The sequence below is a fragment of the Sceloporus occidentalis genome, unplaced genomic scaffold (genome assembly GCF_023333645.1).
Source record: "Sceloporus occidentalis isolate IW3139 unplaced genomic scaffold, rSceOcc1.0.p SCAF_3, whole genome shotgun sequence".
Taxonomy (NCBI): domain Eukaryota; kingdom Metazoa; phylum Chordata; class Lepidosauria; order Squamata; family Phrynosomatidae; genus Sceloporus; species Sceloporus occidentalis.
Window position 1 is genome coordinate 178,044,123 of NW_028316983.1, and position 22,103 is coordinate 178,066,225.

Genomic DNA, 22,103 nt, shown 5'->3' on the forward strand with positions numbered 1-22,103 from the left:
AAGTGAAATCACTGCTGCATCTAGCTCAATTATTGTCTGCGCTGACTTTCAGCAGCTCTATAGGTCAGGCAGGGAACTTTCCCTGACACACACACACACACACACACACACTCACTCTGCTGGCCCAAGATATTTTGTGGTCAGAAATGAAATCCAAATGCTCCCTTTCTAAACCTCAAAGATGAATTTCTTTCAGACACAAACTCCGGGCTTTGTCACTTCTCTCTTCATCATACCATCTGAAAAGGGTTAACCACTCAGTTGGATAGCATGGACAGCCCACATAGATGAGGAAAGCACAAAACTGAGGTTTTGTTTTCTTCTTTATCAACTTTGACAGCTCTAATAGCCTGTTATCACTGACCATCTCTTAGGTCAGAGAAAGATTGACATCTACTGATACATCTCTGAGATTATTCATTAATGCTTCCTTAAGAGGAATCACAGCTGCATTCAACACAATGTGTACAACTGCAGTAACTGTACTAGATAATGGAACAGTATTTCCCCAATGCCATTTTTACTTCGTGAGTAGTAGGGAAAGTACCATATTCTTTCAGGTTTTACTTAGGTTAAAAAAAATGTCTCAGTCCCTACTTAAAATTAACCTGTATGTGGTGATTGTATGTGTGTGTGTGCCAGCCATGTGTCTGGCACCCTGCCATGGAAAACAATGGAACGTGAGGCCCCACATTTTTTTGTTATCTGTGGGGATCCGGAATGGAACCCCTGTGGATACTATAGGCCAACTGTATGTTCTTCCTAGGCATTTCTAGGTTGTCCAGTGTGACTGTATGATCAATTTTCACCAGTCACTGCACTGGGAGATCTAGAGATCCCTTGGGGGAAAAAACCCTCTTTTCTAGATATCTGTAGACCACCAGCATGAATTTTGACCATAGAGCTACATTGGAAGACCAAGAGATTCCCAGAGAACTGTTCTCACAGGTAAAAAAATAGTGTGTGCGTGTGTATGGGGAGGGGTTATCTGCATTTTTCCCACTATCACAGGAGTCCTGCCCAGGAAACATGGAGGCCCTACTGTAGTAGATCCACTACACCACTGACATGGGAGATACTAACTGCCATTGATAATAATGCTACATAAAAGAAAGTACAATTAACCCACAAAATAAGATCTATCTTTGAAATAGAATTAAATTAAAAGTCCAGTTAAAACAATTTAAACACAATTTAAAAATGAATCCGTACGAAAAGTGCAGCATCCAATAGTCAATCAGTTGCCCAAATCTTGCCTGGATTTTTTTTCTTCAAAAAAAGGTTTCCCTGTTGGTGGAAGGACAGGTTGGAGGAGGTGGGTCTGGCCTCCTTCAGAAGAGAGCTCCAGAAAACATGTGATTTGTCTTAGTGTTGCCTAGAAAGCTGATTATCGCATCACCAGATGCAGAGAATGGCCATCCCACCCCCCTCCACGCCGGAGGCTGTGGAGCTGGGATGGGCTTTTTGCTGCCCTCCTACTGCTGGAGACCAGGGCAGTTAAAATCATGCCATGGCTTGTTGCCATGGCATGAGGCTTTAGGGGGTGTGGTTAAGGGCATGCTTTGCCTGTCATCCCCTGGGTGTCTCATTCCTGGGTTAAAAGATCAAAATAATGGAGTTTGTTATTGAACAGCCTCTTGGGTAAATGTAGTAGCTGGCTTTGTATACAAGATAACTCTAATTAACCTCAACTAAAAAGTTTGTCAGAAGTGGTAACAGATAGGAATCCACATAAGTAAAGAGTCACTTACTAACAGGGTATTCTCCAGCTGGCAAATATTTCCCTAATCCACAGGTCAATGATACAGAAGACTGGTTCCTCTTGACCAGAACTGAGCTGGGAAATGTGCCCTATTGGGCCTTATTGTTCTTCAGCTGAAAAAGTGCTCCATTTCTTGTTAGAAATATATATATCCAGCGCAAGCCACTGATGTTTTTCTTCAGCTGTGCCATGGTTTTTAAACTATTTTTGTTGTCCATTGTTCTTTTATTAGATTTTGATTCTATTGTCCACCTTTCATCTCCAGTTTGTTTTCTAGCCAAAATTACTTTAAAGCAACTACAATCCAAGGTTAGTTGAAAGACTGCATATCCCTTTATGAGCTGATAAGCGCTCTAAGTCTTCAGGAGAAGCCTTTCTGTCTGTTTCACCAGCTTCTCAAGCTCATTTGGGAACAAGAGAAAGAGCCTTTTTAGTGGCTGCTCCCAAACTTTGGAATTCCCCTCCCCTGAAAGGTCAGGATGGTCCAGTCCTTGCTGTCTTTCCTTCTTCTAAGCACAAAGTTCTGATGCACTGTCAGAAGACGGACCTTCTTCCAAGACATGTTTTCTTAGAAAAGCTGCAGAGAGTTTTTCCTCCGCTTTAGCTACATCTTTAGGACACAGCTAAAAAATTTCCAGAAAAGGTTTCTTTCAGAATTCTGTTTTGTCTACACTAAATTTTTCTATATACTTACAAATTCCAAGTCATCCTTTTTTAATGTTCCTCCCAAAAAAAGATAATACCATGCCACAATAAAGTAATCTTGAGTACAGCCTAAGTATTGTCCTCTCTAATACCAATCTCAGTGTAAAGAGCTGTCTTTCCCATCTTTTGGCTGAATGAATTAAGTAAGTGTCATCTTGGCTTTGTATCAAGTTCACCTACAGCCATAATGATTCTAGCCTTGTTTAGACTGCTGAAATTTAGTGATTATTTTCCAAGGCATTGTTTGACAGTGAAATTCAGTTTAGCACATTATTTTGGGAGTGGTAACAATCCAGACAAATAGCATCAGGAATGTTTTCAACCTTGATGAATTCTGCTTTTAATAAACTCTATCATGTGAGGTGCACAGGAATGGTTTTAAATTGGAATTCCAGCAACCCTAGGGCTTTCTCTCAGAATTAACAACCCTGTCAAGATAGCAAAATGTTTCAAAGGTCAGTTATGATTATTTCCCCCTTAGCCTTGAACATCCTTCCTTCAGAGCGAAGCACAGCATCCAGGGCAAAGATAATATATATTAGTAGTGTGATAAGCTTCTAGCCACTTGTAGAATTTCAAATTTCACATGACCTCTCTCTTATCTTACTTAGAAGAGAAGCACATTCCTATAAATATATAAAATAATAGTCCCTTGAGATAATAGCATCAGTTTAAGCATGCAGTTTACTGTCTTCATACAGAGTACAGAAATGTTAAAAATTGTTACCTGACACTCTCCTCCCTAAAAAAAAAAATATCCCTGCTTCTTGCTGAGCATTTTTATTGGATGTAAATTCTGCAGCACGATCTTTTATCAGAACTCACAAACTACAGAATTATTCAGAGGAATTGTAATTTGCAACACATGCATTTCCACTGCACCAATTGCAGGCTGGAAAAAGGAACGCAAGTTCATCATGAGGCTCAAAAGTCAGGAGAATATTTTTCCATGTTGTGGGGATGAATGAACACCAGTGATGTGGAGAACAGCTACAGAAGACCATCTAGTCAAACTACTTCTTCAAGGCAAGTCCAAATGTCTATCAGCTTTTCACACATGGATACACACAATCCAGGCTGCAGAGCTACAAGGTAAACAGCTCACTGGTAGGGGCATTATTTAGGCACACACACCAATGCCAGATTTCAAGCTATGCATAAATAAACCCTGCATTTCCAGCAACCTTTGTGATTCTATGCACAGATTATTATGAGAGAAAATATGTTTATTTGTTATTGCCATTCTAAAAAGGGTGACAAAGACTCATGTTGATGACATTACAGCCATTACATTAAAACATTCAAAACTAACCACAACAAATGGTCTTAAGATACACCTCATTTGTACTTCATTACTGAAAAAATTAAAGAGTGGTATTTTAAGTTTTAAAAGAGAATTCCACCTTGGGCCCCTTCTGGGAGAAAGGCAGCATACCAATGAAATAAATAAATAAATAAATAAAACTACCCTTTTCACTTCTAGAATTGGTATCTCTACTGATGGTAGATAACAATTAGTCACGAATCATACAGCAAGCCAAGTCAACAAAACAGGGAAAAGAGGCAAGGGGTGGGGGGAGAGAAATCAGGATTAATATCCAAGAGGAAATTCTGATATGTTGTTCCTGTCTGGTGACCAGAAAAATGAACTGAAACTCTGCAGTCATGAAGAAGAAAACACCAGCCATCAATGGATCTGAGCTGAGAAATCAGAAAAGCGACACAAAATAAAAAAACATGGATCCACTAATGAGGTTCTTTGCTTCTAGGGCAGCTGTCCCAGAAAAGTACATCTCTGTTATTCTAAAAAAGCTTCTTGGTTGAATAAGGAAGGTTCAGACCATCTATGTAATCTACACCATACCAAACAATCATTGCACATAGAATGGATAACTGACCCACACAACCTGCACAGCTGACAGATGGTATTTCAATGTTTTCATGTTGCAATTGCCATGTGGCAAATACAATGTTATTTTGCATATAAATACTACAGACATAGGGTTGGATCCAGACTAAGCTAGTCACTTAAATTCCACTAACTTCAATGAGACTGAAGGTAGACAGGACTAATTTTTCACACTGATTTAAATGGAATATGAATCCACTCCATGGAATGTGATACTTCTGTGGACATCATAAAATAAAACAGCAGTACTAAAAATACAGCATGGCAGCTGTAGCTTGGAATTCTCTTATTTTCATACTCTTCCAACAGAAAGAACAACGTAACTTGACAATAAAGCCAAACCACCCATCTAAGCATATGGGTTAGATTACAAATTAAGTTTAATAAAAATAAAAATAATTAGTTTAATGAGGGAAGTTTAATAGGAGACCAGATCTAGATAAGAACTAGAAAAAATGCTAGTTTTATCATTGAATACCAATGTCAGGATTGTCCATGCCATTGTATTTCCAATATCTATGTATGGCTATGACAGATAGACAGTAAAGAAAAGCTGAAATATGGTGTTGGAGAAGAGTTCTATGGATACCATGGACTGCCAAAAAGACCAATGAATGGGTCCAAGAGCAAATCAAGCCCAACCCTCACTAGAAGCCAAGATGACAGAGGCTGTCATACTTTTCACATATCATGAGAAGACATGATTCACTAGAAAAGATAGTAATACTTGGTAGAGAAGAAAGCAGTAGCAGGAAAAGAGGAAGACCACATTGTAGGTAGATAGACTCATCTGAGGAAGCCAAGGTCTGAGCAGGACATTTGATAACAGGGTGATATGGCAGTCTCTCATTCACAGGGTTGTCACTGAAGTCAAAGTCAACGACAGCAATTAGTAAGAGAGGTAACAACACAACAAAACCAAGCAGACATCTGACAGACAATTGCCATTTTTTCCAAATCTTTGGATTACAGAATTTCATTATCATGTTCCTCATTCAGCCAATTCCACCTGAATTTGCAACATACAATTATGTGCATTATACTCCTCGAAAATAATTGAAGAAATAATGGTCTGTACCTGCAGTGAAAAGTGTGATATAGAACTGCTCCTGAGATAAAACAGGGTATGAAGAACATGAAACACAGCAGGGAACTAGCAACTTCCATCAAGCTTTCAATTCAGAATAAAGATTTATCTAGGTTGTTATGTATATTATAGCCTAATCCAGAGCTCATAAGAACCTGTGTGGAATATCAGTGTTGTTTGATTACATTACTATATATTTTCAATTTTTTTTATAGATTCGCAAGCCTAACACCATCATTCTACATTTTTTTTTGTTATGAACAACAGGTGTAATATATATAAAGTCCTGTCTGCAATAGTTCTTTAGACTGTTTTCATACTACACTTGTTCTTCCACATTCGCTGGGGTTAGGAGCACAGTACCCCCCATGAATGTGGAAAACTGCAAAAAAACACCATGTTTTAACCTGACAGAACACCTCTCTAGGAATCTCTAGGTCCTCCAGTGCAACTCTGTGGTCAACATCTGTCAGTCTTTGACCATAGAATTGCGTTGGGGCAGCTACAAATGCCTAGTGGAGTGTTCTCTCTAGGAATCTCTAGGTCCTTTGGTACAACTTTTGATTAGAGTTGACCATAGAGTTGTGCTGGAGGACCCAGATATTCCTAGAGAGAACATATTAATAAAATCTATAAATAATCAAAGCCGCAAAAGTCAAAGCTGCAAATGTGGAGGGAAGAGTGTAGTGTAAAACTTACGGTAGCTGACAACTTAAAAATTGTCATGATTATTAGCAAAGTCAACACAAAGGACATTTTTATACCTAGCAGATGCATCTGAATGCCAAGTAAACTAATATATATATTTACTATTGTGACTTAAAACTGTGTGATTTCATTATTATTAAAAAAAAAGCAGTTGCACAAGATCAGCTTTTATTGTCAAGTTATCCATGAAAACCAACATATAGAATCTAGTGAACAGGAGATAACATTTTAAAAAGCTTCCCATTAAAGTAAGGTGCCTCTTCTCCTATAAGAGACAATAGCAGAGTTGATTGTACAGTAGATGAATCTAACATATAGTTCAAGTGACAAACATCCCCTCCACTAGCAAAGAATGAACACTGATAAAACAAAATCATGTTGCTTTTCAACAATAAACTATGTCCAAAGTAGCTCACAGAACAAAGCTGGACAAAAAGACAGCTATTTTGGATCTTAGTGGCAATAATCATGAAATTTTTGCTGTTATGACTGGTTCAGCAACCAACAGATTTTTACACTACTATGTGAATCAGATAGTGTTTCAATTATCACAAAACCTTCCTTGGTTTTTAATGGTGTTCTCCTTCCAACATGGGCTGACAATGTCCTTACTGTGTAGTTCAGGCCTGGTTCAATCTTTACTGGGTGTATCAAATCTCAGACAGTTGTTCTCTGGTCGTAAATCTGATTAACCCTTAATTCAGAGCTTCATTAACACAGTTTCATTTCTAACATTTGCCTTCCGCGTGGCTAATCGCCTCGACGGCCCCTTTTCTTTTTTAACCAGTTCCTAATGAACTAGCCCCCCGGCCCCCCCAGGGCCAAACCAGGCAAAAGCAATTATAGCCAACAAGTGTAAATTCAGATATTGAAGCCTCTATTGACCAGCAACAGGCATAAGGGAGTATCAAAAGAGAAGCAACTCCTCTTTCACTGTTTGTTCCAACTACCGTATAACAACTTTCCAAATGAGCTTAACCTTGCGTTTGAAGCTCCTAGATCTGGAGCTCTCAGCTATTGGCACTTCATATAGTTTGGGTTTCAACTCCCAGAAGCCCCAGACCACAGGGATTCTGGGAGTCGAGCCCAAACAAAGAAACATACCTGACTACCATTGTCCCTGTAAAGTGTGTGATCTTTTGGTTGGCTTTAGACACTCGGAGTGTAGCACCAGTACTCAACGTATCAACTCTTCTTTCATTACTAATATGTTAGAGGAACTGTCTAGTCTAGCATTCAGTCTGCATCCTTAGCCACCAGAGAGACTTCGCTTGAGCGCATCCGACCCAAACACCTTCCCTCTGTTTCCCTGTCAGCTCCAACCAGACAATACTTTCCAATATTTCCCTTTCCCTGCCTTCAGAATTAGCAGCCCGCCTTCAGTGCTTCCCTTCCGGTCAATATATTTTGTGAACCAGGCAAAGAAGATTCAAAAAGAATTAGGTAAAGGGGGAGAAGGATGCCTCACAGAGTTGACCCAGAGCCCTGACCTTCTGACCGGCCAACCTCTTCATAGCTGGTTTCTCATGAAAGTAGCAGAAGATAAGATGGAGAGGGTGCTTCAGAGAGAAAGGTTCCCTTCCCATCACTCCAGAGGAAATGGGGGGCTGGCAATGAAAGGGGGGTGGACAGAACTGGGCGCCCAATCCCATGCCATGTCAGGCTGGAGGATCAGCAGGCAAAGGGATCTTGGAGGACCTTTGATGAGAGGAACCCAGAGAAAGGAGCCGAGAGCAGGAGCTTTCGTGGTGGACTTCCTCAGAGTCAATGGTGCCGTATGGCTGAGGAAGTAGACTCAAGTCGAGGAAGGCTCTTTCCTTTCAGTGACCCCTTTGCAATCCCAGGCAGGGCTGCTTCGAAGTAAGCCCCCCTTGCATCCCCCCTTAACGAAGCTTTTAAGAATTGCACCACAAAGACACACACACACGTGTGTGTATGTTCAATATATATATATATATATATATATATATATAGTCTCTCTCTCTCTCTCTACACACACACACACACACACACACACACACAGATATCTCCTGTTGGCCCAGGCAATGGAGATTTAGGCTGGCAGTGTGTTGGTGTTTTGTTGCGGTGTCAGCCCAGGAAGGCAAGCCTGGTCTCCTGCATCCCAGGTGCTGCTTCCAGGATGCAGCCCTTCTCCCTCCTGGGCAGAGCCCTCGGGAGAGAAAAGGGCAGGGCAAGGCCGGCAAGGCAAGGCTGGGCTCCCTCCCTCCTGGGCGGCAAAGGCAGGCAGGCAGGCAGGGCTCCATCCAGGCGGACCTGGGAAGGGGAGGCCGGAGAACAAAGCCCCCGCGCCACACACAGACAGAGACCCCCTTCCCCATTCCCTCCTGCTGCTGCTGCTGCCCACTACTCACCCCCAGCTTCCTGCTGCGGATTTTCACATAGCCCTGCTTGACGATATCGTTGAAGTTGGAGGCCATGGCCAGCTCCAGCACCCTCCTCCTCCTCCTCCTCCTCCTGCCTCCAGCTGCTGAGTGCCGCTGGGCGCCGGCTCTTCAGGAGCCTCCTCTCGCATCCAGGCGGAGGAGGAGGAGAAGGAGGAAAGAGCAGCCGCCGGGCAGGTCCTCCTCTGCTCCTGCCTCCTCTTCTTCCTCCTCCTCCTTCTCTCCTAAGTCCTCTTGCCTCCTTCTTCCTCCTCCTGCTCTTTCTCTTCCTTTTCTTCCTCCTCCTTCTCTCTTCCTCCTCCTCCTCTTCTTCTTTCTCCTTTTCCTCCTCTTCCTTCCCTGCCTCCTCGGCGAGGGAAACCGGGAAGGCGGGCGCTGCAGCCTCCTTTGGGGGCCTGGAGCAGGAGAGGAGGGAGAAGAGGAGGAGGAGGCTGCCGCCTTCCGGGCTCTTTCCTCTGGGCTCCCTCCCTGAGAGACACAGCCCTTGCTTCTCTGCCGGCACCTGGAGGCTGGGGAGCCTTCCTCCTCCTCTTCCTCCTCCTCCTCCTGCTGGCGGCGCGGAGAGGGAGGGCTTCCCGCTGGCCTCCCTGGCTGCTTCTGCTTCCCTTCTCAGTGGTACCCAGCCCCTCTCCTCCTCCTCCTCCTCCTCCTCTTCTTCTTTCGCCTCTGCCCCAGACTTGCCCTCTGAGCATCTCTTTTTGAGAGACAAGAGACAGTCCATTCACACTGCAGAAATAATCCGGCTTGACACCGCTTTTGAACTGCCATGGCTGTAATGCTGTGGAATTCTGGGAACTCTAGTTTGTCGCGGCACCAGAAAGAGAGAGAGAGAGAGAGAGAGAGAGAGACTCACTGACCACACTATTGCCCTACACTCTTATAGTGCTGCTAGTCCACTTTTACTGCTCTGGCTGCCTCCTGTTTCATTTTGGGATTTGTAGTTCAGTGAGGCCTAAAAGCTCTCTGGCTGAGGGTTCTAAATGTCTTTCCTTAAACTGCAAATCCCAGAATACCAACAGGAGGCAGCCAGAACCGTTAAAGTGGGTTAGCAGCGCTATAAGAGTGTAGTGCAGTAATCTACTGAGGCTGCATCCACACTGGAGAAATAACCCGGTTTGGGACCGCTTTAAGTCTTTGTCTGGCTCAAGGCTATGGAATTCAAGGAGTTGCAGTTTGTTGTGGAGCCCAGGGCCCAGAATTCCAGAGCCTTGAGCCAGGGCAGTTAAAGCGGTGCCAAACCGGGTTATTTCTCCAGTGTGGATGCAGCCAATGTGGATTAACATACAAAGCGCAAAGGTTTATAGAGTCCATTGACTAGTTTCCACGGGATTTACTCACTAATGAGCAAGTTTTTATTTGTGGAAGGGGTCTCTGAAGAAACTTGGCAAAAAAACAACAACATGATAGGGTTGCTTTAGTCATCGTGGTGTAGTGGTTTGAGCGTTGGAGAGCAGGGTTCAAATTCTTGCTGGGCCATGAAAGCACACTGGCAGGTGACACACTCTCAGCCTCAGAGCATGACAAATGGGAAAGCCCCTCTGAAGAAACCTGGCAAGAAAGCCCTGTGATAGGTTTGCCTTCTGTCATAAATAACCTGAAGGCACACACACAACACAACACAAGTGGGAAACAACTTGAAGGCACTCAGCAACAAGAACAACAAAGGGACTGAACAGACTGCCTTAAGGAGGACATTCATAAGTGGAAAGAGGAAAGGGGGGAAATAAAAGGAAAGAGGAGCTTATGATACCTTTAAAATAGTGCTTTTTTATTTCATGGTCTAATTCCACTTCCTCAGATGCAGTGAAGTGGAAAATCTGCAGGATTCCAGCAGTCATCATTCTCAGCCAACATGATGGATTATTGAAGATGATGGGAAATGAAATACAGTGGGTCTTTGTTATCCACTGGGGTTTGGTTCCAGGACCCCCCCCCCCATAGATAACAAAATCCGTGGATGCTCAAGTCCCATTAAAGACAATGCCATAGTAAAATGGTGTCCTTATATAAAATGTAAAATCAATGTTTTATATTTGGAATGTACACCTTTTTTGGAATATTTTCAAGCCGTGGATGTTTGTATCTGTGGATAAAAAAATCCGTGGATAAGGAGGGCTGACAATTCATTTAATGGGGCACGGGTTCATGCTACTGAGCCCAGAAGTGAAGCCTATTGTGTTCCCAAATGTTTACTTACAGTTAAGTGGCTGCAGAATTGCATGCGTAGAATCATAGAGTTGGAAGAGACCACAAGGGCCATCCAGTCCAATCCCCTGCCATGCTTCTGGAAATAAACCTCACTGGACACCAGTGGCATCACTGGGAGTATGTGCAGCCTGCACTGGGTGACACCAAGGTGAGGACACCACTGCTGCACACAGAGGACTTAAGGAAGTAATCACATAAAGCAGGGTTGGAAAATGTATGGGCTCGCAAATATTGTCAGATTGCCATTCCCTTCTACAGCCAGTGGTGAGGAATGATGGAAGCTGCAATCCACCGAAAGGACCACACATTCCCCTTCCCAGTATAAATGATTGAAACAGAATGTTTTACCTATAAGCTTATGCCTGTTTATTTAGAAGAAAGGACAACTTATCTACGGGCTTACTCCTGAGTATCTGTGCATCAGGTCGCATTCTTTCTTTGTTTCCGGTATCTTTCCTATCAGGAATGTATACAGGATTACTTACTCAAGGATGCCAAAAGCATAATATCCTTTAAGAAGAAGAAGAAGAAGCAGAAGAAGCAGATGATGATGCTGATGATGATGATGATGTCCTATTACTCACTATGACACTATCTTTCTATGTGGTGGGATTTCATGCAAGAGTCTATGCTAACGGCAGTAGTGCTCCTAGTAGGATCTCCCATGTTTGACAGGCTTTTGCTGAGGAGCCAAATTAAATGTGGCAAACAGCTACTGGGCAGCAGCAACAGAGGAGGGTGACCCCGGCAGAGGATCCTTCAGAAATAATGGCAGTGGCACCATAGCTAACATTTTTTAGTTCTGAAGAAGGAGGCATGATAAACCTTTTTGGATGCCTTTGGATGCCTTTTATGATGAAAACCTTTGGATAAGGGAACCCATCAAAGTAGATAGTTTCGGAGCATGAGAACCCCTTGGTCAGAAGGTAGTCAATGAGCTACTGGGATACAGCAGAGGACAACTATGAGTAGTGCTTTGGCTAATGGCACAACTGGGTTCAAGCCTAAAGGGCATTTAGCTGTTATACACAGAGATGAAAAGAAAGTCCGAAGTTACACAGTGCATATTATAGCAACGTGAAATGTGAGAAGCATGAATCAGGGGAAGCTATAAACATAGTAAAACAAGAAAAGAAACAACATTGCAATACCTGGGATGAGTGAGCTAAAGTGGAGTGGAGTGGGACATTTTGAGTCAGATAATTGCACAATGTTTTACTCAAGAAATAAAAATCTAAGAAGAAATTTGGTGGCACTAACTGTGAGAGATGGAGCAAAAGCAGTCAAAGTCTGGCCAAGTAATATTACCAAGACCTCAGGGGAAACTCCTCAATATAAACCTAAACCAAGTTTTTGCTCCAGCTACAGAGCCAGAAGAAGAAGAAATTGAAAGATTCTATGCTGGAGTCCAGGAGGAAATTGATCACACACCCAAACAAGACTTGTTAATCATAGGTGATTGGAATAGCAGAATCAAAAATTGTAGAAAAATTTGACCTTGGCTCAAGAAATAAAGCAGGAGAGCAGCTGTCTGAATTTTGCACCACAAATAGTTTGTTAATCACAAGCACATTCTTCAAGCAACCAAAGTGCTGACTGTATATATGGACATCACGCGGTGGCCAATGCAGAAATCAAATGAACTCATTTGAAATATGTTGCTGGAGAAGAGTTCTATGGCTACTGTGGACTGTTAAAAAGACAAATAAATGGGTCCTAAAGCAAATCAAGCTCGAACTTTCCCTAGAATCCGAGATGAGCAGTGTTGTTGATGATAAGATAGGTTGGAGGTTTCTCATTCATAAGGTCAACATAAGATTTGATGGCAGTTAACAACACATTAAAGATAGTACCCTAATATAGATTTTGGAACTTTTCTTGTGGCCAGCACATCCACTATGGCTTTCTAAGTGTATCTGCTCAGAAATGTCTCTTGAGTTCACTGGGGCTTACTGCTAAATAAGTGCATATAGGTTGGTTACCCAAGCCACCAAATTAGAAGATATTTGTGTGTTTAAATGCCCAACGAACCCAACTAAAAGGAAAGAAGCTACCTCTCTGTAATGACATGCAATCATTGTCAGGAAACCTGAGCTATCTGGATTCCCAGTGGTGTGATAAGCTTGTCTGAACACATCTGTAAAGTTGTAGGCTCTTATTTTCAGGTGTCATGCTGACTATGGACCAGGTCCAATGGGGCATTTGAGGGTTAGGGGCAGGAAACACAGTTCTCATGACCATCCATGTGTTGTATGTACTTTAAGAAAGGCTTGAACAGGCATTGTAATGTCTTTTGGACATTGTCTAATGGAAAACACAGAAATACAATGGTTTGGGAGAGTCACATTGTCTGGAATATATGTGAGCAAACAGTACCCAGAGAAAGCAACTAGCATTTAAGCATCACAGTATTATTGAATAAAATGTATATTCAACCAGGCTGGCTGAACACACGCGTCATTTGTTATGCCAGAGTAAATGAAATTAAAGCCCTATTGGAAACCTGGACAACATACATGCAAGAAATAAGGATCTCTGGGGTAGAAAAAAAGAAAAAGAAAAGCTGAAAGGAAGCTGAATTGTTGCTTCCTTTGATAATTCACTCATAATGTTATTTATTTAATTTGATGTATGCAAAAATGAATATTAGTTCCCTTCATCAAATATCTTCAAGCATTCTGTCAATTAAACAAAAATGACAAAAATATATGAATCCCTTTGAGGTTAGAATGCACAAGTCTCAAATAGCTTCACTTTTATATCTACTGTACTCTGCCCAGTCATAAAAACATATTTAATTATAATACTGCTTAAGGCTGATGTGGAGAATGGTTCTTACAATAACACTAATTCATGTTTTGAAGCAATTGGATATAAGTAAGAATGCAGGAAAGTGGGAAGTAAATTGCTTGTATATCACATTGTCAGTTTGGGCCAGTGGTCACACTGGTTGGGGGATTCTGGGACCTGTGCCCCCCCCCCCCCCAAGCAATTTTCCAAACTACTATCTGTTTCTATTTATCAGAGGCATCCAATATTTAGTTTAGTTTGTATTTTTAGCAACAAAATTTGAAGCAAAAGTATGTGTGTTGTATGCCTTTAAGTCATTTCTGATTTATGGTGACCCTAAGGTGAATCTATCACAGGGTTTCCTTGGCAAGTTTCTTCAGAAGGGGTTTGCCACTGCCATCATAGTTAAAACATAAAAGAAAATGGGGTTGAAATAAATTTAAAAGACATCCATATAAAAGATTACTAATAGTTAACATCAGTTAAAATCAATGCCAGCAATAAGCCTTCAAAACAGAACAGACTATAGATCTAGTAACTCCTAAGAATGTTGTAATGAAAGAATAGTATTAATATTTCTGTGCTTTCAGCATATATATATATATAAAAATGAACAAGCAAGGATTAAAAGTATGTGGTAAGTAAACCAGGGTTCGATTGGCCATGGAAATCCACTTGGCCATGCCATGGAAATCCACTTGGACGAGTCACCCACTCTCACTGAAAACCGCATGATAGAGTCACCTTAGGGCAGTGATGGCAGAACTATTAGAGACCGAGTGCCCAAACTCAGTGGCGTTCCCACACCAGGTGTCACCCAGTGGCAGGGGGTGGCACTTTTGGGGATGGGACCTCCAGGGTGGGACTTCCAGGGGCAGGACTTCTCCTAGCTTTCCAGGGTGGAAGGGTGGAGAAATGGAGTGCTCCTTCTCCCTCGCTCCTCCTGGCCTCTGCCATGACAGGGGCGACAGTGCACATGTCTTCAGAGAGGGCTCTGCATGCTCTCTCTGACACACGTGCCAGATTCACCACCATGGCCTTAGGATCTCCATAAATTGGAAATCACTTGAAGGCATAAGGCAACAACAAAACAGACCAACTCTCTGCTTCTATATTATATGCCTCTTAACATGCTTGATTAATGTGTTGCATGATATTACAGTTCTCAAATTCTTTACATTCACTTTCTGTACCACAAATCCAATCTATGTGTATGTTCTCCTGTATGACAAAATGTTATTTGGAATTTATAATCTGAACATGTATTCGAGAGAGTTTGCATACAAAGCATGAATCTATGTGTACCAAAATGAATAGGATATTTTCCAAGCGAGCTGGGGATGGTGATAAAATCCATCAGGCTAGAGGAGCTTTTTGGATATGGTAGCAAATCCTGTTTGAACTTGGAAGCGAAGAAGAGTCAGCCCTGATTAGTACTTGGATGGGAAGCCATCAACAAACATCAAGTGCTGTAGGCTGTATTTCAGAGAAAGAGACTGGCCAAACCACCTCTGAGGCAGTGGTTCATTGAGCCATGGCAGTTAATGCGTTGTCAAACCACTGCAGAAATAATGAGGTTTGACAATGCATTAACTGCTATGGCTCAATGTTATGTTAATAAATAAAAATAAACCAAAGCTTTATTTTTACCTCGCCTCTCTGTCAAAAAAAACACAACAATCAAGGTGGTTTACAATTACAAGAATCCATACAAGAATCCAATATCCCAGTTTTTCCCTCCCTCCCCTAAAACATCAATTAAACAATTTAAGTATTAAAACAATCCATTAAAATAGGCAACAAGCGAGTGGAGGTATGGAGTGTTCAATGAGGTAGTAGATTCTGTTGGTGGCCAGGTTTGCTATTCAGGAAAGGCCTGCTGGAAGGGATCTGTCTTGACAGCCTTTTAAATCTAAGATGGCAGTATGATGGATCTCCTCCGGCAGGCTATTCCATAATCTGGGAGCAGTTGAAGAAAAGGTCCTCTGGGTGGTTGTGGTCAATCTGGTCTTTATAGGTTGTAATAAATTCCTCCCAGAGGACTTAAATGTGCGGGGTGGATTATATGGAAGGAGGCAGTCCCATAGATAGGTTGAACCCAAGCCATGTGGGGCTTTAACGGTCATAAGCAACATTCTGGAATTTGTACTTTTGTGAGATAGTTAGTCTTCTCTGTCAGAGCTCTCTGGTGCCACAACAAACTACAAATCCCAGGAATCCATAGGACTGAACCATGGCAGTTAAAGTGCTCTCTATTGGCATTATTTCTGCAGTGTAGATGCATCCTGAGTATTCCTGGTATAAGAAAACTGCATGAAATTCACCATAAGACAACAGGCAACTTGAAGACACATAGACAAACACACATCCATCGTTCATAGAAGTATGCATAGTTTCAACTGTATGTGCCTTTAAGTGGACTCTGAAGATTTTTTTTGTTTCATTCTATGTTCTATTGCAATGTGCTATGTTGCTATTTTTATTTTTATTTTTTAGTCTGGGGTGAAATTGGGGTAGAAGGGTTAGAAGCTTTTCTCCTGCTTTTTATTTGACAGTTTTAATGTTTACTATAATGTGTGCATATATTCTTATTTTTTCAGGTTTTTTAACAAAAAATATTGTTCATTACTCTCTTGACAGTTTTGTTGCCAACAGTTTTGTTATAGAAAAAATAAACATCTATCAGATAAGAACATGAGCAAATGTGACCTGGTCCATGATTGTAACAAGTAAACAAAAATGTGCCTTTTAAAATCCATGTGCTTTAATTCTGAGCTAAGGATTGAAACATTTCAAGAGAAAGGCAAAAATCTATTATTGATTGGTACTGAGAAAGGAGAGATGGAGAATGCTGGTTTTATGCTGACATAAGTAGGTGGGCCAGAAAATAGATGCTGGAAACATTGCTTGTGATATTCATGCAAGTAAGTACTTGGACAGAAATGGCTGGAGTGATGCATTGGTAATTATGATGAAAAGAAGAACTGCTTTGTAATATTGTGCTTTGTACACAAATTAGTCTGGAATTAATTTTTGCCTGGTGATATGTTTGACATTTATTTTGCAGAATGTTATGTTTATTTGTTGTGGAGTCAACCCTCTATTTTTTATTTTTGTTTCATTTTTTGGCTTATATTCCAAATGCAATTATGTTCAAGTACTTTCTACAAAATTATTGCTCTGTGCTTTATGTGTGTTTTCAAAATTATGTTACAGTTGCTTTGCAAGTTCTGAAATGATCATTTATGACTGCTTGATATATTACCCCTTGGCTGTCATCCCCAGTTTTTATGTTGGGTTGTTTTTATAGTTGATTGTTTTAAATTAACAGCCTCTCTGTTCTATTTGTTCCTATGTTTTAATAAGGTCAATGGTCAGTTCTGGTGAACGAGAATAGAGGATGCTAATATCCAGGAGGTTGATCCAGGCACTCAAACAGTATTTCTTATTTAAAGTCTTTCTCTTGGAAAACAAAAATAGTTTTGACCCCTATAACAACACTTTTGCACCTCTGAAAAGTATGAATGGACAATTGCATTAATACTATTCATTGAAGAATATCTTTCACTGTGAGACAATATTTTTATTACTGGAAATAAAATTGTCAAAATCATGGTCTGTAAACACAAGACCTTGTGCCTAGGATGTGCAACAGGATATAGTAACAGAGCACTCTTAAAGAAATGTATCCTTCTGCATGTGTGATAAATTTAACTTGGAAGAGTTTTGATTGAAATGTGCTAGGTTCATCATCCCAAATTGGATCACAGAGTTCAGGAGAGCATGTACACCTTCTAAAATAAAATATGCCTGGATACTTCTGTTCACTGTATGAAGTAGACCACCCTCTGGTAGTCTGGCAACTGTAACATAACTGTAACATGGCCATGATGGGCCATGGGGCTATTAGAAGCCCATCTATTCTGTTCCCAACACTGAAGTAACACATGTGCAGCCATGAAGAAACAGGGTTTTATCATATATCATAATAAAAATAATATTCTGTATCTTTTTGACCATAAAAGACAAATGCCTATAGGAGGTGAAACCCTCAAATACAAATAGAAGCTCCCATTTCTTACATCCCTATTTTATTACATATAGCAAACTGAACCAGGGAACAAGAACACCCATGGAAATTCCATCATAGAAACACATACATTACAAATGGTCAGAGATGAACTCACTGGCTCAGAAACAACACGTGAACACCAAAACTGGAGTTTTTAAAAATCTGAGGAGGATGGGGAAGCCTTAGCTATCATGGCTCCAACGCGACCAAGCTTGGTTTATGCTAAAAGCCACACAGTTCCTGTACAAATAGAAATTTCCAGGAGAGCCTTGAAAAAGAGAGTTAACAGCTAAGTAAACAAGAAAGAGGCCTTCGGCCGTGTAGACATATTATTGTTGATGACAATGACTTGGTACATTCTGCTACTTCAGCTTTCCTAAAGGTTGATAATCAAGCATTTTGATATTTTGTGAGTAACTGAAAAACAAGCTTGAGACATGTTCAGTTTGTTGTTTAAGGATGTCTTTGCTTTCCTGCCAATGACTGACAGTTTGGATCAACAAATGCATTTGCTTAATACAACTGAGCTTTAATTCAGTCAATGTTTCCATCTATTAAAACCCCCAAATTGGGGTCAATTTTGGGGTATTTTTTCTTCAGCACATCTCCAAAATTATTTCAACAGTGCTACAAAATCTCTAATTATATTCTTTTCAATTGCAATAGAATGGAAGCACCAAAAATGGAAAGAAGGCTGCCAGTTCACTATGTATTGATACATGGTATGGAGGAGTTTGGTTGCTAGCTTTGGTAGAGAAATTAACAGAACAATTAAGAGAATCCTCAAAACAGAAATAGACAATTTTAGTCAGTTTAAATTGATTTAATTTTAGCTGTTTGTTCTCTGATACAAATAGGGCTTCAGCCAAATGACCAAGCAAATGCCAAAAGAATGTGGCAGAACTGATGTTGTTCTCTTAATGCCTCTTTCACATAATTTGTTACCACTTTTTGATATAACTCATTCCTATACCCAACACCACAATTTTCCTGTGTGTGTGTGTGTATGCTGTTAACTGCCCCCACGTTGACCTCGGCCCATGGCCACCCTGCTGATGAGACATCTCCAAGACCTTCTGTCCTCTACAGCTCTGCCCAACACTTGCAAATTCATATTTGTGATCTCTTTAATGGAGTCCATCCATCTAGCATTCAGCCTTCCTCTCTTTCTACTTCCCTCCATCTTTCCAAGCATCATTGCCCCCCCCCCCCCCAATGATTCATGTCTTCTCATGATGTGTCCAAAGTATGCCAACATCAGTTTTGTCATCTTGGCTTCCAAGAAGATTTCTGGCTTGATCTGCTCTAGGACCCATTTGTTTGTTTTCTTGCCTGTCCATGGAATTGTCAGCACTCTTCTCCAGCACCTATCTTGTTCTTCTTATTTGCCTTCAATTTGACTTTGGCTTTTGGCAACCCTGTGAATGAGAGACTTGCAAGATTACTGGTCATCAGCTGCCCTACTCAGATCTTGTAACCCAGGGCTGAGGTTTCTTTGATCACATCTATCCACTGTAATGGATCCTACTGCCTTCCACTTTCTCCAACATTATTTTTTTCCATTAGTCATGCCATCTCATAAGTCAAAGACACCCTCAGTTTAGTCATCTTGGCTTCTAGTGATAGATCAGGCTTGATTTACTCTAGAGTCTATTTATTTATCTTTTAGTATACATAGAATTCTTCTCCAGTACCACATTTCAATTGTGTTAATTTTCTTTCTGTCAGCTTTCTTCACTGTCCGTCACAGCCATACACAGAAATTAGAAATGTTATGGCATGCATAATTCTGACTTTGATACTTAATTATACATCTTTGTACTAAAAGATTATATCTAGTTCCCCCATAGCTTTCCTTTCCAAGTCTTAGTCTTCTGATTTTCCAACTACAGTCTCCATTTTAATTAATGACTGAATCCAGGTATAGAAAAACTTTACCCTTCTTGTGTTATGTCTTAAGGTTTCTAGCATCACTTTTCTAATACCAGGAAAATTTGTGTGCTCATTCATGTCTCCTTGAATGTTAATATAAGTGCATACAAGGAACTATTACAGTATATTAAACTTCAAAATGGATCCTCAGGAATGTATTTGAGAAAGGGATTTGGATTTGATACATTTCCATCCCAAACTTTACCATTCGGTATATATAATTATGTTGTTTAAAATTATGTTGTATAAAATTGGTATATTAGTATATTTGCCAACTGAAAGGTGCATCTTCTTTTCCAAATCTGATTTACATAATTTTAGCATGTGTCGTGATCGTACATTGCATATAAAGTTATTTTTTGCATTAAATTTACAGTTGATTGAAATTATCTTTTTTTTCTTAATCTCATAATAACTTTTGACTAACTGCAAAACTGAATCATCGCCACACTATATTGTTTAATATTATGGACACACTTTGTTTCAATCATACTTGTAAAAGCTTGTAACAATAATAATAATAAAATCTTGATATCAAGGGGCTAAATACAATTACAAGTTCCAGTTAAGAGCAGACCCACTGAATAAATTGCTATATAGCGAGTTTATATATTTAATTCATATCCCACTTTTTTCCTTGTAGGGGACCCACTTATGTAAATCACACTGAATCAATTGTCTATTGATCTATTTGGAATTAGCAGCTGAATTTAGACCACAGAGTTTATTTCATATGATAAGTTTTTGGATACCATAATTACATAAGAAAACTGATATATTGTTGTCGCAATATAGATAAAGTAAAGCAAAAATAAAATGGGAGAAAGTTAACAATGGCAGGATACAGTCCACCGCTTCTCCAGGCCTTGGGGAAGCTGCAAAACTCAGCTTCCTCAAGGCGTGGAAAGGAGTGTCCTTGGGGCTTCATGCCCCAAGGACACCCCGATAGCTGCGGGGAAGGGGAGAAAGGGGCACCTCTGCCCCTTTCTCTTCCACATTGCTGGCGTGGCTGTGCAAAGGCTGCTCCAGCGATGCATGCGGCAAAAAGGAGCTCCTTCCCGCGATGCTGAAAGGGCGCCCCAAGTGCCCTGCAGCGTTGCGAGGACATCATGACTGTGCCGCACTGTTTGGCTGCGGTGCAGCCATGACGTCATAATGGCAGCACCCATGTATGCAGGGCACCACCATTATCACACCACAGTTACGTGCTAGAGTTGCGGGGCGTCTGTAAAGGACGTCCCAAGACAACCCTAGCATGTATCCAGGCTGGCGCAAAGCGCCGGTCTGGAAAGTACCTTACTCTCACTCATTTCATTTGGATAATCTTGAAAAACAAATGGCTGCTTTAAAAGGCCAACAGAGAAAAGGTAGAAAAAGAAGTTGCCAATGACTGATAAAACAGATTATTTGTGTGAGAATTACAGAGTGGACATTCTGCCAGGTGATTCCAAAAAGGTATCACTGTTTGGTGGATTAATTATTGAATTTTCTGTATAGCTCAGGTTTTCCCTGTTGCTAACAGGGTGTGTCACATCAGCACTTTTTTAGTATCAAAATAGAGTGGGTAGGTAAGTATTCCATGTCCCATGCCTTCACAATGCACTTGTTCAGCTGCTTGGCTCACAGAAAGGGAAATGAACTGACCAACCAGTTTCAATTTACCTGGCTGTAAATCTAAGTGAATGGAATAGGGTCTGCATCTGAGTAGCTGGTTGCAAGACTATGCTGCAAGTTAGTAAAACAGGGCATTTTGAGGTTTTGTATATATTGTGGAATCTTAAAAAACAATGAGGAGACAAGCTCCACATGCTCTGCTTGTGAACACTCTCCAAAATACAGGACCATAGAGATTAAAGGAGATTAATCTCTATGGTTCTGTATTATGGAGAGTGTTTACAGTTCCATTGAGTTCTCTTGAAGGCCCCTGAAGAAGGTTTTTCTCATTGTGGCCAAAACATGTTGGGCCTTTTTAACACTGAATAAACATTTGACCATCCAGCCCATGCAGAGTTTGTCTTTTCAGTGCTTTTCGCTTTTCTATGTGCTTTTCAGTTCTCTTTTCATTATTGTGGAATCTTAGCCAGAAAAACAGTGCCAAATAATCATAAGATTGGGATCTTAACTTAGGCCCGGGACAGACCGCCCCAAAAGGGCAGCCTGCTGGTGGCCTATTTCCCTCTGGAAGGATGCCCCAGCCGCCAAACTATGCGGCGTCCCTCCGGAGTAAAAAGAACCCCAAAAAACTGGGTTCTTTTTTAGCCGCTGGGCGGATGTCACAAGTACACCAATGGCACACTCGTGACATAAACAACACACAGCTACATGTATATGCTGTGCATCACTTATGTCAAAATGGTGGTATCTGTGTACACGGGTGTAGTGAGGTACTCACCCAGGTGGAGAGAGCTGAGGGGGCTAAGGGCAGCCAGGTGGTGGAGGTTGAGGGGAAGGAGGAAGTTAGCCCAGAGGTGGAGCCAGTGGAGGAAAGAGGAGGAGCTGGAAGGGCTATAAAAGGAGAAGGGCTGAGG

The 22,103-nt window shown here is 41.1% G+C and overlaps 1 protein-coding gene across 2 annotated transcripts in view; it reads right to left on the reverse strand.

Moving 5' to 3' along the window:
• The window catches only part of DOK6 (docking protein 6), a 268,564-nt gene extending 259,847 nt beyond the window's left edge, over positions 1-8,717 (reverse strand). For both annotated transcript variants that reach the window (XM_089516957.1, XM_089516956.1), the window contains exon 1: positions 8,544-8,717. In XM_089516957.1, the coding sequence (XP_089373083.1) occupies positions 8,544-8,609 (66 nt within the window). In that variant the 5' untranslated portion in view covers positions 8,610-8,717. The remainder of the gene's footprint in view (positions 1-8,543) is intronic.
• Positions 8,718-22,103: the final 13,386 nt, after the last annotated feature.